This window comes from Pinus tabuliformis, chromosome 6 (genome assembly GCF_031772625.1).
Source record: "Pinus tabuliformis cultivar Carrire ecotype Pingquan chromosome 6, CPIR1, whole genome shotgun sequence".
Classification (NCBI taxonomy): domain Eukaryota; kingdom Viridiplantae; phylum Streptophyta; class Pinopsida; order Pinales; family Pinaceae; genus Pinus; species Pinus tabuliformis.
In genome coordinates, this window is record NC_142292.1 from 1,719,506,820 (window position 1) to 1,719,522,912 (window position 16,093).

Consider the following 16,093-nt stretch of genomic DNA (forward strand, 5'->3'; position numbering starts at 1 on the left):
TGAACGTTGTACAAATTTGACAATGTAACTGTGGGCCTCATGTTGTCATATGATATGATATGTGAATCTCCAAAAAGTCGCATATCATCACGCAAGAATTTAATGAACAACCAAGTGTTTGAATGACACTTGTCCATGGAGCTGCCAAATGTTTCCAAGGAAATTTCAAACTCTGGAGTAGAACTGCTAAGTTCACAAGTGTCAAATGGTTGTCCAGGTGTGAGTTGATGATCAATGTGATAGCCCAATACACAGCAGTTCCAAGATTACTTATCTAACGCCATAATTTTCCAGATTTGTGCCAACAAATTTGCAAGAATGTATACAGAAAAATTATCAAATCAAAACAGGAATTTGATGATTTGGCCTCATATAGAGAAGCTAGATGCTAAATGATTGTCACTGAAACAATAATCAGGGGTTGTGTGCTAAAGTTTCAATAATTTTATCTTTGTGTAATATTTCATATATAGAGAGATTTCTCACATAATAGGTGAGATAATTATCTAAGTAAGAAATTCAGGAAGCAAACAAGGGTTTCGAGGGAATCTACATAGGGCACCAGGGATAGAGAAACATTGCATACAAACAATGAATGCTCAATTCTTGAAGTTCTCCAATTTAGAAGGGATTCACATTAAAAAGAACAAGAAGGGATTCACATTAAAAAGAACAATAAACATCACATTTTAGGCCAGCCAACTCTTTAGGACAAGCAGTGACAAACAATGCTCAATATTCTTAAAAAATGGTCTTAATACCCCTACTCAAAGGATTCAGTGTGACCTTCAAAGAATTTGTCAAGTGAAGAAAAAATTGTAAATTCATAGTTGGTTTTATTTTTGTACTTATTTCTTATTTTTCAGTTGGTGGAGTTCTTGCAACTGTTTTAATTATCATCACAGTTTTCTGGGTTAAATTTATATATGGAGTATATTTTCATGTTAATGGTTCACTGGCAAATTGGATTAATCTTCCTTTCACATTTTTTGAAGGAGATGGGTGCAAGTTCATGTTAACAAGAGATCGGTTGGCATCAATTTGCAAGTTTTCTCTATTATTTACTATCTGAAACTGATAGAATTCAAGTCTTGATATTTGTTAGCTTTGTTGGAGTAAGAATAAAGGATATTGAATCAGTAGTCAAAGGATTCAATTGGCAGAGTATTATGAGGCAGAAATTTGTTTCCATATATGAAGGAAAGAAATCAACCAACAAAAGTCAAATCCAACAATTTCAGGGTAATGAAAATATATGTGGCAGAATTGGGGCATTTTATGGAAAAGAAATAATAGATTGAAGATTTATTCGAATTCAAAGGTATGAAGATCAACAATTAAGGGACAAACGGAGAGAAATGGCAGAAATCCCAATTTTCAAGGCAAAAAATTAATCATCATCTCAACTAATACCTGATTCGAAGACTTCAACAGTTCTAGAAATCTTGCAAAGACAATTCTATTTTAGTTTATAGATAAGGAGTAGTCTATAATTTGTGACACATTTAAAATATAAATCACACACCAGAAATTTCATGTTGCTTTGCATGGTAGATGAATTACTTCAGCATGACTCTTGCCAAGATGAATGAGAAAGTAATGCATTGCATTAAAAAGGGCAGAGCTAGTTGCATACATTGCAAGAGAATTGGTGTAGAGTTCAGCTTGGGCCATAACGAATGGCAGTGTCATGAAATTGTGTTCTATGCTACAGTGCTCATGCGGTTTATGGATTGAAAAGAAACTCTTTATAATGATTTAGTACCATAAATAATGGATGAAACTGTTAATTATTAGTTGTTATGTAATCAGCTGAGTAATGAGTGTATTAATCAGCTGAGTAATTGCATGGACTTCGAGTTACAGCTCCACAAAATGCCAGAGAAAGAGAAAATATGTTATTACAGAACAAAAATGCTCTGTTACTGGGAATACAGGCTTGCATTTACTCTTTTGCCTTTAGTCTGAGCAACTCGCATAAGAGATACCTTAAAAACATTAGAAACTTCTATACATCATGATGAATAGAATGTTGTGTAGCTGTAGAATAAATTTTGGATGCAGACTTTCCTGACCTTTAATGGCGGAAAATTTGGACGTTCAAATCTCACGAAGACGATGGCGGAGTAGTTATTCTGACTTGAGCAGATGCGGAGGAACTCAGCAGCGAAGTAATTCTTCTGACTTGAGCAGATGCAACGGAAATTCTGGGTACAGGCAGAGTAGCAGGGGATGCAGTGCCGCGGAGGAAAATTCAAATGGAGTTGGCGCAGTGAAGCATGGTGAAGTTAATGCTGGGAGTTGGCAGTGACTGCACGAAGTTAATGGAGGTGGGAGCTGGCGTCCGAGGATGGTGACGGAGGTAACGGACTTCACGTTCCGGCGAGGTGACGGAGACGGAGGTGAGGGAAAAGCCAGTTGGGTGGTTGGCCGGAATCTCCGAAAAGTCGCATTATAGACTACTCATTTCTTTAACTATTTATCTTTTTTTTTTGGTAGGTAAGCACTCATGGGGATTTGAACCAATGACCTATCACAAAGAGTGCCTTAACAATGCACCAATTCACCATCAATCCAAAGCCCCTTGGGCTCTTTAACTATTTATCTTATCACATAACTCTTCTTCTATTCAAATTGAGAGTGATGATGAATCCTTGTTGGGATTTGAAACATTGACAAATATGATAAATATGGTTTCTACTATAAATACTAGCTCAAAAAAAATAAAAATTATGTATCTAAATTTTAGATCATAAACATAAAAAAATAAAAATTATGTATCTAAATTTTAGATCATAAACGTGTTTCCTTTAAATTGAAAAAAATTATAAAATAAAATTTTTCTAAACTTAAATTTAAAAATAATTTATTTTATTCAATAAATTTATTGTATTTTAAAAAATTAATTTGTATTTTTTTAATTTTAATTTTTAAAATACTAAATAAAAATAAAAATAACACTTCCATTTAAGAGTAATAAACAATTTTAAATATAAATAAAAATTTTAATTTAAACGAATACTAAATAAAAATGCAGTTGTCTATAACGCGACTTTTTGAAAGCTTTTCCGGCAGGTTTTTCCGGTCGAAATCCGGCAGGAATTTATTGGAATTGCAAGTTTGATAGCTAGTTTCTGCACAATGAAAGCGTCCCAGGGGTTTTTCAGGGTGCTGAATCCAAATATGTAGTTAAAAAACCATTTTAACTGCAACAAATCAAGATTTAACCTCAATTTCTTCTGCCGGATTCCGTCACCGGAATCTCCAAAAAATCGCATTATAGACAACTCCAATAAAAATTAGAACACACTACCGCAATATCAATCAGTAACGCGATGCTTTACCGAGCTTCTAGATTTGATTTTTTTTTTAGCTAAAAAATGCAGATATCTTAGAACTATCTTTAAAATGCTTTTCTGTACCGTTAAGTTGCCTGGGTGCTTATACTGATCTCAAGTACCCTCCTCTTTTGTCTTCTGATTTCGCCCGACCCACACGGAAAACCCTTTCTTCATCATGTGGAGGTTGCGAGATCGAGTCCAACCCAAGATCTTCACTGTTCCAGTCCATGATTCTCCTACGAATCCCAAAAGCGCCGTCCCAATACCCGCCCGCTTCCTTAATACAGAGTCCTCCACATTATCCATGGCTCTCCCGATGGACGAGACTTCTGCAGCCATCAAAATACAGTCGGCTTTCAGAGGGTTTTCCACCAGGAAGTGTGCACCGCTGAAGAATTTGAAGATTATACTTGATGTCAAGGCAAAGGCTGAAGATATTAGGCGGCGTATTGCCGATCGTCAAGTTGTCGAGTCGATCCGTCAGAATGAGAAGGAACGCCTGAAAATCACTGAGGAGATTATGTCTTTGATTCTCAAACTTGATGCAATTCAGGTATTTGGCATTCTTCTCTTGCTTACACCTAATTAGCTGTACAAGAGAATTAGTTGGTTTTGAGTTCAATCCCCTAACTCCAGTTTAATGCGTTGCGTTTTGAATTTCTGCGTTTGGTATTTTGTACTTGGCTTAAATACCCAAACTACAAGTAATTGGTGTTAGGCTTGGCGTTGATTTCAGTGTGACAGTCAATCACCATAATTCTCTATACAGTTCCACGAATTGAATTTTTACCATTGATGCGAGTACTTGGACACTTACCTAGGTTAAGAACCATATCCAGGGTAGTTGGTATTGATTTCCTGCATGGTGCCTTTCATTATTACAATTTCATATACAATTCCATGGTTTCTTACTAATTACATGAAGGTAGATGAATACCTTGTCAAATACCCTATTTAGTATTTTGGTTTAAAAAATATTATATCCACATCTAATTGGCCTTTAGTCTGGCGTTCCCTTTCTTGCAGAAGTTTGTACCACAGTTTCATCAAAATCACAGGTGCAAACTTGCTGCTAACCTCCAAAACTTATAGTCTCCTGGACGATTGAACCTTGGTATCCCTTTCTTGCAGAAGTTTGTACCACAGTTTCATCAAAATCACAGGAGCAAACTTGCTGCTAACCTCCAAAACTTATAGTCTCCTGGACGATTGAACCTTGATAGGTGGCCTGAAATGCTACATTAACCTCTTGAACACTGAACCTGAACCACTACCCCACTGTTAAATTCCCTTTCTTTCAATCTCTCTTTATTTCATAAATTCCACTGACGTAGTTCTCTCTCTTCCTAAAGTTTGTGCCACGGTGCCATCAAACTCACATAGAACTTGCCGACATGCTCTTAATATCCACCTCATTCTTGACATCCACTTGGGTATCAGCAACTGTACCTTGGTGAGCGGACTGATATGCTACATCACCCTCTTCACAGAGGCACAACGACCCCTATGATAGAATTGTCTCTCGCTTTCCATCTTTCTATTTATTTTATGCCACGGTCCATCAAAATCAGACAGGACTTGCAGACTTTCTCCTGACCTCTAACTGTTTATTCGGCTCTCCTGGGCGATTGAACATCAGTTGGTGATATGCGGCATCACCCTCTTCACTGCTGAACCTGGAACCCACTGATAGAATTCTATTCTCATTTCAGAATATTTAATAACTAGGGCTTATAGTTTAAGTTCATATGTATAAATCATAAAATTATATTTTTATGTAAGAGAACTGGATAGATATTTAACTGATGAAGAAAACCCTAATTAAATTTGAGTCAGTCATCAAGACACTTTAAAAGAAGGTAATAGGAAAAGAGCGAAGGCAATTGTGTGTAATGGTTTTGCTTAATGGAATCTTTCTTCTCCAATTTTCTCTTTTTTTTGTGATATATTCTGTTCTTGCATTTTTATAAATGTTTTTATCATTAAATTTGTGCCAAATTTGTATGTTTTGAGTAGCCTCCTCTCTCGGCATTCAAGCCTTTTGGATCATAGCCCCAGCAGCTAGATCAATAAATACCACTGTAATCGGAGAGATTAGGTGTTAGAATAAGATGTAATGTCTGTTTCACTATTTCTCTTTTCTAGTTTCTGGTGCTTTTCAGCTCCTGGAAGTTTTTCTGTTTCAAATGTCGTTGTATTGCTTCTGTTTTCTTCAATTGTGTGTTCCAGCTCTGGAATCTGCCTGCGACTATAATTGGCTAATTTTTATCAATTTATCTATTTTCCCAAATACATATCTGACGAATTTTAACTCACAGGAGGTGCATTCCTTTGTGCGGGAGGCAAGAAGGGCTGTGGTCCGTGAGTTGGTTAGTCTGGAAAGAGATGTGGATGCCATAATTGCTGGTAAATCTACTGAAGGGACAGGTATGGAAAATGCAGTGGATTCTGAAACTGGAGAGGATGATCCTGTCCAATGCTTCTTGAGATTCCGAATGAGAAGGATCTTGATGAGGAGCTATAAGGTAGATTAATTTATTTTGGCATTCATGAGTGACTTGGAGGAGGTTCGAGTGGAGGAGGTTTTGCTATCCAAGAAGACAGAAGGGTCAACGTTCACAGAGATATGGTGTTTTAATTGATGATGGGGATTTTTTTTTTTTGACCTGGAAAAGCTCAGGGCTCAATGATCTCCAGGTTTATAGAGTGGGAGGTATGTGCGGCCACTTACGATCAATCAAAAGTGAGACCAAAGAATGCTGCGTAGTTGACAGTCCTCGTTAAGATTAAAACAATTTTGAAAGAAAATAAGATGGAATATCAAGTTCAGGGAATGGATCCACATGGCATAACAATCTCTCATGGCTAAAAATGTTGCTAGAGATTTTATGGGTGAAGAACTTGGAAAACTGAACAAGATAAACTTCCAAGTTGAACGCGATTAATTGCCACTTGCAGATTGATGAGGAGCTGAATACTTTGGATCTTTCATTTGCAGTGGGGATTCAAGCTAATGATCATAAAGAGATTGATGATATGGGTATGAAGAAATCGGGGAGGTCAGAGAGATAGCAGCTAGTGAAGGATTGCCACACAGAGAAGCTGTTCTGGATGGGAAACATTAAGTGCATAATAATATTGTCAGTTGTCTGAGCTTCAGAATTGCACAATTAGAGAAGAGACTATCTGAGCCCAAGGTAAAAACGTTCAGCGACAGGAAGCGGAAGCCGAAAGGGCCCAACAGGTATCTTCAAGATGAAAGAGAAGTTAGGCTTACTAGTCTACGAGATATGGCCATCAACTGACAAAAGAACAAGTGAGAGAGAACGGAGGAGGAGAACAATTTTAACTCGAACATGTGATGTTTTATTGATGAGGATTGGTTTTGCGGATTTTAATTTCAAATCCATGATTTCTTAGTGGGAAATCTGAATAACGAAGATCACCTATGGCCCTGGTTATATGTTTTTTCTCACGGTATGCCAAGGTGCCCTGAAATCCCATGGCTGTTGACAAATACGAAGCATGGAGTCTCTGAATATTAAAATTGTGCACGAACAATATCAATTTCTTTAAAATTTAAAGAAAGTGTTTCCAAAAAAATTAAGTAAAAACAGCCTAAGTTCCAACGGATGAGTTCCATTCCCACCAAGGTTCAAAATTGAAGTTGTTATTGTCCTTCAAGGCTTATTTCAAGGCCATCATAGAAGAGTATAAAAATTAGTTGTCAATTTTGAAATGAAAATAATTTTGGATATGGAAGAGTATCAAATTATTTCTCAATTAAAATAAAAATTATTTGTCAATTTGGAAATGAAAATAATTTTGGATTTTTTTAATTGAAAAGTAATAAAACTTTTTATAATATGTTTTACTTATTATTTTAGTAATTTTTCTCTATATTATGATCATTAAAAAAATAAAAAATGTTAATAATTTTTATTTTATTATAATAACTCAAAAAATAAATGTTATCAATTTTATATAATTGAATTTTATTGTTATGTAGGTTCTGTATGCATATATCATTTATTTATTGAAATCACATATTAGTAGATAGTATTGAAAATCGAAGGCTTTGGTTGTGGTGAACCTTCTTATTGTTGGGGAGGAGAAATAATTCTAATTCTAATCAGTTCCCCATTTTCTTACTCCTTGGATTTACAAATGATACCTTTTAATTTTCCATGGCTCCATCAAAGGATCTCTTTCTACCTACTCCAGTTGCTTGTATTTTCTACTCGCTTGTATTCCTTGCTTGCTTCACTTGTTTGGATTTTTGAATAGTCATATCTTCTTTACGCCTATGTAATATTCTCTTTTCTTGATATGATCAAAATGGACGAAATTTACCATGGTATTTGTCTTTGTTTTTGGAGGGAAAACAATAAAATAAGGTTTCTAGAGAGTCCATCAAGCCTATAAAAGGGGATAGGCATTTGGATGATCTTGAGTTGTCTATCTATTTGTGTTTTGTTGAGAACTAGCTTGGCCAGTTCTAGTTTGATCCCGATACAAAGACCCGACGAAGACTTTTGTTTGGTGGATCCATCCAAGGTTCACGATTGTGCTTCAATTACTTTGTTTTCTCATTTAATGAGCAATTGTGCATGTCATTGCAGGGCTCCGATATTATTGTATGGGCATGCACCATTTTCTTCAGTTAATAATATAAATAAAAGGCTGCATTTCCAGATCTCGTTGTGTTTAGTGTTTTTTATTGCAAGCAATTTTAATTAGAACACTAAAGTGTGCCAAAGCTATTAAAATTTTTGACGTTTGGGATCTTACAGTTGTATCAGAGTTGTGCATCTTGGTAACCTAAGAAATTTTTATTTGTAAAATTGTCATAACTTCGGTAGGATTTCTTGTCACCCTAACCAACAGTTTCGATCGGTAGTATCTGGTATCACCCTAATTGGTGTCTTATTTTTCAGTCAATTTTAAAGTCCACCTACAACCAGTTCGAGGGTTTATTATTCCTGTTGGCATTACTTGCCCAATGAGAATTGTAGTTCGAGGGTTTATTATTCTTGTTGGCATTACTTGCCCAATGAGAAATTATTGATAAGATCTGCTTCCCTCTGTAAATCAAATTTATCATCTTTAAGACCAGATTTGTATCACTGGAGGTGTTTTAGCTGAAGTGAAGGGTTCGAGCTTAGATCTGACTCTATCTGGCAGAATCAAGAACCTCTCGCAAGCCCATTATTTATTTTTGGAGGCATATCCATCACAGTTGATAGGCCACGAGGCTAAAACTATCACCAACGGATCGATCAACATTCTTGTTGTTGCAAGTTATGAAGGCAACTGTCACGCCATATACTTAGTGCGCAGAAGTTTCCAGGGCAGCGGGGCCATACTTAAGATCTGATTCGGCCGTGGAGGAAAGGTTGTTGTTCTACGTCGTTGTCAAAGCGGAAAGGCTGACTATTTGTTGTTGGAGGTAAGGTTGACGGCGCCGTTGATCCTAGATCTGTCGACCTAAGTGTCAAATTTGTATGGGCTAAATTATATTATTTGACCAATTATTATTTTGAAAGGTTGAATATTTAATAGTTGGCGGAAAGCCACATTTTTTTTTTGAAAAGGCCATTCTTCAGTTAAACAGGCAAAATATTATTTAAGGCAGAGATCATTTGAAATTTTCAAAAGGCAGTGAGCATATATTATTTAAGACAGATTATTGGGAAAACAAATTTCAAAAGGCGGTGAGCATGATTGGAAGGATCGATGGGCATTCTCTAAGAAATTAAATCGATCAAGCTATTATGTTCGTTGCATTTAAGGATCGGATTCAAACATTCAAGCAAAGCCAACTCTCTGTTTTCAGAAGGATCGGGTTCCTCAGCAACCAATTTCTTCAAATCCCTAAACCAAAAGCTTAAATTTTATTACAGGAGGTGAACCATTAAAGACTTCGTGACTCAGAATTCCTCTTTAGCCAAGTGTGAGATTCTACCTTCTCTATGGCACGAATTGTTTGCAGACTAAAGTATCAAGAGCATCTTACAGAGAGGACCAAGAAAATTCTTTGTTCAGCGTCCGAGGAAAAGCCGAGAACAATTTTTATGGAAGGCAGAGAGCTTAATCTGCCTACCCTTTTCGATGTAATTCACTTATTGGCTTGGGGCCAAGCTGAGAGCACCCAAATCAGAAATCAACTTGTTAAGGCCGAGAATACTCTCTTGTAGCTGATCGAGAACATTATGGATTAGAAGCAGAGGTCTACCTTCTTGGGTTCAAATAGATTGATCCTTGACGCCCATGTGGAAGAAGAATTATCATTCATTCAGAGGAGCCGAATTTTCTCAGGCTAAGCGTTGTGTTTAATCTGTAGCGAATTAGATTTCGCCTTACCTGGAGCAGAGCTGTAATAGCAATTGTAACCAACATAGCATAGGTACATTGCAGAGCCAGATTTGCTCCAGAATTAGCTGATCACTGAAGCACGCATCTACTAGCAACATCAATCTATTCCGGAAGCCAAATATATTATCTATATTTGCATCAGATATTCCAAGAACCGAATTATATTTGAGGAGGCTAATTCCTAAATTTTTCAATAATTGGAAGATGAATTACCTTTCTTGTTGGCCAAGTCGTGTGGCTTCTTTAACAGAGTTCAACCCTCATTCTGAGCTACGTTGGGCATCAAAGAAGTATATATATATATATATATCCTTTCAGAATGGTGGTTGAAGTAAGCAGTGAAAGGGAGCACGAGTTCCATATCATCCTGTAGGTTGAGTTTGCCTTTGAGCGTGAAATGAATTTTTTAACATTTCTCTGAGTCTGGGACATAGATACTTGAGTCAACATACCAGGTTCCTATTCTTTATTTACAGTTCTACTATTGATGTATTATGTGGACAACGTAGTTTATCTCCTTGAGTTTGTTATTGTTGAACGTGTGTGTAAATATCAACGTGTTTCTCAGTCTTGAAGTAATACAATTTTATGTTGCTTTCATCTCTAAAAAAGAAAGGAGCAGCAAACGCTGATTTTTATCATTCCAAAGGGGTGAGATCGCAGTAGACTCGGTCACATTCATTCTAGAGCCACTTCGGAGTCCTAAGGCCAAGAGGGAATCTCGGCTGTCACTGTTGCGCTGGGCGAGGGGACCTGCGAAATCATCCTTACAAAGGATCCATACGTAGTAGCTTTTATGTTCGCTGAGACGATGAATTAATGGACCAAGAATTTAATATAAAGATGGTATAATTTATTTATTTTTTTCATCTTCTTTCTTTTTCTCTTTTTTCTTTGATATATAAGAAGGATTATCAAAAAAAAATAATTGTTGGGATTATTGTGTTCGTAGGTATAACCGGTCTTATTCATTGGCATATTTTGGTCAAATTTGTTTGAAGCTAAACTTAATATTTTGGAAAGCAAGATGGAAATAATCTTCTTATGAAGAATTAGTATATCTTTGCTGGGTATGTGAGAAGATGGGTTGTCTCGAAGAGATCCTTGAAAATAATCAGAAACTTTTTGACGAATTAGTGAAAATATATGGTCATTTATGCAACAATATCTCCTTAGACCAAAATAATGGTCAAAGAAATAGACCTTTCTCGAAAAGAGTCTATGCCATTCTACAACATAATCGGCCATGGGAAGCGAAGGAAGGACAAGGAAGAGGGGCTAAGCTCTTCGCACTTGGATCTGAATTGCAATGAACAAAATAAGTCATAGACCTTCGTAAGTTGGAGGAATTAAACACGTGTTTGTCCGAGGTGGGACAACCATAATGGAAGAAACTCAATTGGGCTCTCAAGCCATCCATGCTTGCATTGATACAACCCAAACTTTGGGAGCATCCTTGTAAAGAATTCAGGCTCATGGTTGCCTCTTGTCTGAGCAGGATCATAACTTTAACATCGCCTTTACCACCTTACAATAATGATCTCATGAGGGAGATATTGCAGTTGATAGTGGAAACCCTTCAAGGGTTGAACAACATGATGCTTCCTACCTTTTAGAAGCAGCGCAAAATTTTAGAACTCATGGCAAAGTTCAACTTTGGCACCTTTATGTTGAATTTGGAATGTGATGACTTAATCTTTCAGTTGCTCCAGACCTTTTACACCAACATTACATTAGCTCATCCCGACTGTGTCAAAACAAGCATGCAAAATATTATGTCCTTGTTCTTAGAAGGAGATGTTGACATCTGCAAGATACTAAGATCCAAATTGTTGACCATTTGGAGAAAGGAACTAATTATATCACCAGTTGCCTATGATCTAGCCAAAAATTTGGTCATATAAACATAAAATTGCTCAAAAGGGTGATGATTAAGGAGTTGAAGATGATTAATGGAAAGAGCAAGAACAAAGGAAATAAAACATGTAGCAAGAATGAACTAAGAAGGAGAGGACTATGTTTTATTTGCAAGGGACCTTGGGCACCTAACCATTCATGCCCAGGTGATAGGAAGGAGCCCATAAGGTGTTGAGCCAATTAATTATTCCCAAAGTACCAACTAACTATTGCACATTAGATTGTCAACCCGAGGTCTCGTCTTTTTATTTCAAGGTTATCTACCCAATTTATGCCAGAGAAATGTTGGTATGACTAATCACTATTATTCTAATGGAAAACAAAACAATAATGATAAAGGAATCAACTCATAACACAATTGAGCACTCTGCTTCTAAAACCAAACCATTCAAAGCATCAAATCTTAAATATTTTATGCAGGAAACAACAAAAGAAGACTATCATGCATTAAGTTGTTACCTAAGGAACAATAACTAAAAAACGAAAGAAACACCACTAGAGAATCATAAAAGGAATTTCTACAGTGAGCAACACAAAATAATGTCCCTATAATAATCTATAAGAATCAACAATAAAGTAACAACAATCCAAAATGAATTAGCTAAAGGAAATCCAATTTTGCAACAACCAATTGTAGCTTCTGTTTAGAACAAAATATGTGATCTAACAATCAACTTAACTAACAGGCAATTAAAATGATTAAGTAAATAAATAACTAAAGTGAAAGAACATAACGCAGATTTAATAATACAGATGAAGACAATGTTTCTTCCAAGATTGAGCCCAAATCGTTGGAATCTAATTGCCTTATATAAGGAATCAACACAACAAATTAACTCTGGATAACAAAATATTTCATTGAATTACAGAAGATCGATTACAATCAATGTCTTCTCAAGTTCACAACTTATGTCAAAATATTACAGCTGAGCAACCTCTCTCGAAATTCAGCTGAGACTTATACTATGTTTGTAGAAGATAAGAACAATAAATCTGTTTTTGATAAAAAGCAATCCTAATACTCTGAAGATTCTCAGGATGCTCATTTTATGTTACAAAAAGTTTTAATATTTCCGGATGACCAAGTTGGAAGTCTATCCTTAACTGATTTGCTTCGAATAGAAATCAACTCCATTCAATTAGCCATGATTGGTCAGAACAACATCAAACTATTTGAGATTCTATGATCAATCTAAGGAGCAGCATCCAGCTGTGAGTAAATAATGCTTTTGTGAACGAATTGGTTCATAGAGGAAATATAATAAAAGAAGTACATTAAACGCTTCTAGAATCTATATTACATAAATTATCATATCCTAAATGAAAGAAATACTTAAGAAAATAATATAAGAAATAAGAAATAAGGTAAGGAAATTATAACAATTATGAGGCCCAACATCACCCCCCAACTGACCTTTTTGCATGACCTCATGCAAACAAATGATTAACATGCAAGGCAGTTAAGGAGTAAGCTTCATAAGATTCTTCTCCTCTATGTATGAATCCATTCCTACTTCTGAGTTCCTGAAAGGCCACATACTTACCTGCCTCTAATAAATCATAGTTAGATTTATAATAAGATTGAGGGCACTAGATCATGGGACATCTATACCTGCACCCTATCCAATTGATACATTTTTCCAATACCATGTGAACATAGTCTTGCACTCTAGTCATAGCATGCTGAAAATTATGGAAGCCAAAGGGTTCTCTGTTTTTTACCTCATTGGGTGATGCTTGTCATCTCACTCTAGCTCCACGAATAACACTGCCTCTAATATCTTTCAGGTAGTCCAAACCTGTATGTAAGACATCATTATGAATTTGTACAAACGCAGAGGCAACACTAGGTTTTTCTATGAAGATAATGTGACGAATAAGTGTGTGAAAAGGGTTCAAAGGCTCCCCTCTGACTCAATGATCAAGACCATGTTATCTCCTCTAGAAGGTGTGGTAAGATTTTGCCCTTTTCAACTAGTTTCGGGCAAATGATGTGAATGTATGCAACTGAATGTCTCCAATAAATGGAACAAGATTCTCATTCACATGTTCCTCCAAAAAAAAATTATAGTTCACATAAGATTATACTTCACATAGAAAGTATTTTGTGTGCTCATCTTGTTTATGGAAAGTGGTGATAAAATCCAAGACATCTTTGAGCTCATATGGTTTCTCAGACTGCACAACTTTGATTTTAAGCAATAAGTATCATTGAAGTAAAAACAATACATAATTCTAGGTTGGGGACTTGCATGCCATGGAATTTGAATAAATGGAGCATATTTATTTTGTTTTCTCCATAGTCTTATTAAGGCGATCCTTTAAATTCTGCATTTTCTTCTTAGTTGCTCTCAATTATACATAGGTTTCATCTTTTGTTGTTGTTAGTGCCTTGAATTGTTGAAGAAATTCTTGATGTTCCTTCTGAGGCACCACTTTGCTATAATCTCCTATTCTCTTTCCATGGTTTTATTCAATACCTTAATGGTAGCCTCTATAATTAAGGAAGTATAAAAATTACAACCTCTATTTGCACTCCTCTTTCAATAAGGAAAAATGGTGGGTATGTTTGAATTTCTGCTTTGATGAGAATAAGGAACATCAATCATTTGTATCTCAGAATCGGTCTGAGTTCCTGCTTCAATAGAAACAAAGGTAGAATTTGTTTGGACACTTACTTCAATGGAGACGGGTGTGGAGTCTGTTAGCACTTGAAATTTCACCTCAGGTTGAGAAAGGTAAGCTTCAAGGCAACATCAAACCACTTAGCCTCGTAGCTAGCCCTACGGGGCAGGAGAGAGCTCTCTCCGGTCTATCTCGGTAAATATCTTCAACGGGCGAGACAACCAATGAGGAAACGCTGATTTTAGGCTAGTAAACTGATAAAAGGTTTGATTTGAGATTTTTAGGATTTCGGTGGAAAATCGGGGAAAGGCAATTTTGGGTGCGGGGATTGGACACAGTTTTTGCAGGGGGTTCTTTGGGGCAAGATAGGAGACTGTATTGATGCCTTTGAAAGATTTGGATGGATGAGAATGACTGGTGAGGAGCTAAGGAGAGCAAGCAATTCACCTTGAGTTCTCCTTAAACAGATGAAAACATTGATATTAAGCAAACTTAAAAGCAGAGCATGGCAATCATGAATTCTACTTTAACACTTCATTTGCCTAATTTGCAGAAGGAAAAGTAAGAAGATGATTCACATAACAAACTTACAAGTACAAAGAAAAACACACCATCAATACATGTAACCACAGGAATCCCAAAAAGGACTGCAAAACCCTGGTCTTTCTTCCTTTGCCAAAATTGCAGAGATACAATGAGTAATACAATAGAAGCTTCTCCCTCAAGAGTCCAACCATGAAAATGACCAAGAAAGTACATAATATAGGCAATCTAACATCTTTCCTTGCCTCTAGGGGTCGAGCTCACTATCCTAGGAGCTGTTTCAACCAATTCTAAACTGAGCACTGAAAACTAGGCAGTCAAAACAACTTGCCTCTATAAGCTAGGAAACCAATTCATTCATTAAATTTTTGCCTATCTCATGAATGAATCTTCTAGAAGAGATAAATGAGTGTCAAAATATCATAAAATTAAATCATTTACAACAAGGAGGATCAAAATCCACTCCAAAAAGTCAAATCTAGTCAAAACTGCGTTTTGCTGAGCTGTAGGTGCATTTCTGTGAAAATTGCCCAACGCGTAGCGCGCCTTTGGAGCAACTTTTGAGGCACTTCCAGGTGTCCAAATGAGGCAAAAGTGGGCTTGTTGGAAAGGTCTGGATGTCTACTTTCCAACCCAAGTGGAATTTCTGAATTTGGTGTCCATTTGCCCCTCAAAAATTGCAATCTCCCAAGACTGCTTCCTGTGTGTCAAAAAAGTGGCAGAAAGTCATTTTTTGCTTGTTTTTTTTACCTTCTGGAGGCTCAAAACTTGATGAAATCTCTTGGTAATTGCTGGGCAGGTGTATTTTTGCATGACAAATCCAAAAATGCTGAGTTTTCCTGAAATGGAGTTGCCCATCTAAAGGGTCGCACGCGGCGCACTACGCGTTGGTGAAGAAAACTTGTTTTTAGCCCAAAAATTCACAAGTGACCAAAAATGCTCAAAATTTTTTTTTGAAATTTGTGTTGGAGTTGAGTCATTTAGCACCATGCTCCTTCAAGGAAGCCTCAGCCAAGATGTGGAGGGGATCGGGCCCTTTTCTTCGTTTTAGTGCCTTAGCCAACCGTCTTTTGAGCACCTTCATTCTCGCCTTGCATACGTGCATTCGGGCCCAATAGTGGTTCTTCATGTTCCGGAGCAGGTCCTTATCTTTGTTGGCCTTGGCCAGCAGCCTCTCCAAATGAGCATTGACCTGGAGGAGCATAGCCTCTCGCTCAACGGGTACCAAATCACCGGGTCTCTTGCGCGCTAAGTTGCGGTCTTCATGGATCCTCCGCAACTCATCAAGAGTG

The 16,093-nt window shown here is 36.7% G+C and overlaps 1 protein-coding gene across 1 annotated transcript; it reads left to right on the forward strand.

Annotated features, from left to right (window-relative positions):
- The first annotated feature begins 3,346 nt into the window (after positions 1 to 3,346).
- On the forward strand, positions 3,347 to 7,098 carry LOC149265660 (BAG family molecular chaperone regulator 6, mitochondrial-like). Its single transcript, XM_089429627.1, has 2 exons — positions 3,347 to 3,894; positions 5,660 to 7,098. The coding sequence occupies exons 1-2, from the start codon at positions 3,517 to 3,519 to the stop codon at positions 5,873 to 5,875; spliced, it is 594 nt and encodes a 197-aa protein (XP_089285753.1). The 5' UTR covers positions 3,347 to 3,516; the 3' UTR covers positions 5,876 to 7,098.
- Positions 7,099 to 16,093: the final 8,995 nt, after the last annotated feature.

Bases quoted from the DNA above. Each gene is read 5' to 3' on its own strand.
- LOC149265660 (XM_089429627.1), top strand. From the start codon at position 3,517: ATGTGGAGGTTGCGAGATCGAGTCCAACCCAAGATCTTCACTGTTCCA. The intron at 3,895-5,659 runs GTATTTGGCATT...TTTAACTCACAG, and splicing joins TCAAACTTGATGCAATTCAG to GAGGTGCATTCCTTTGTGCG.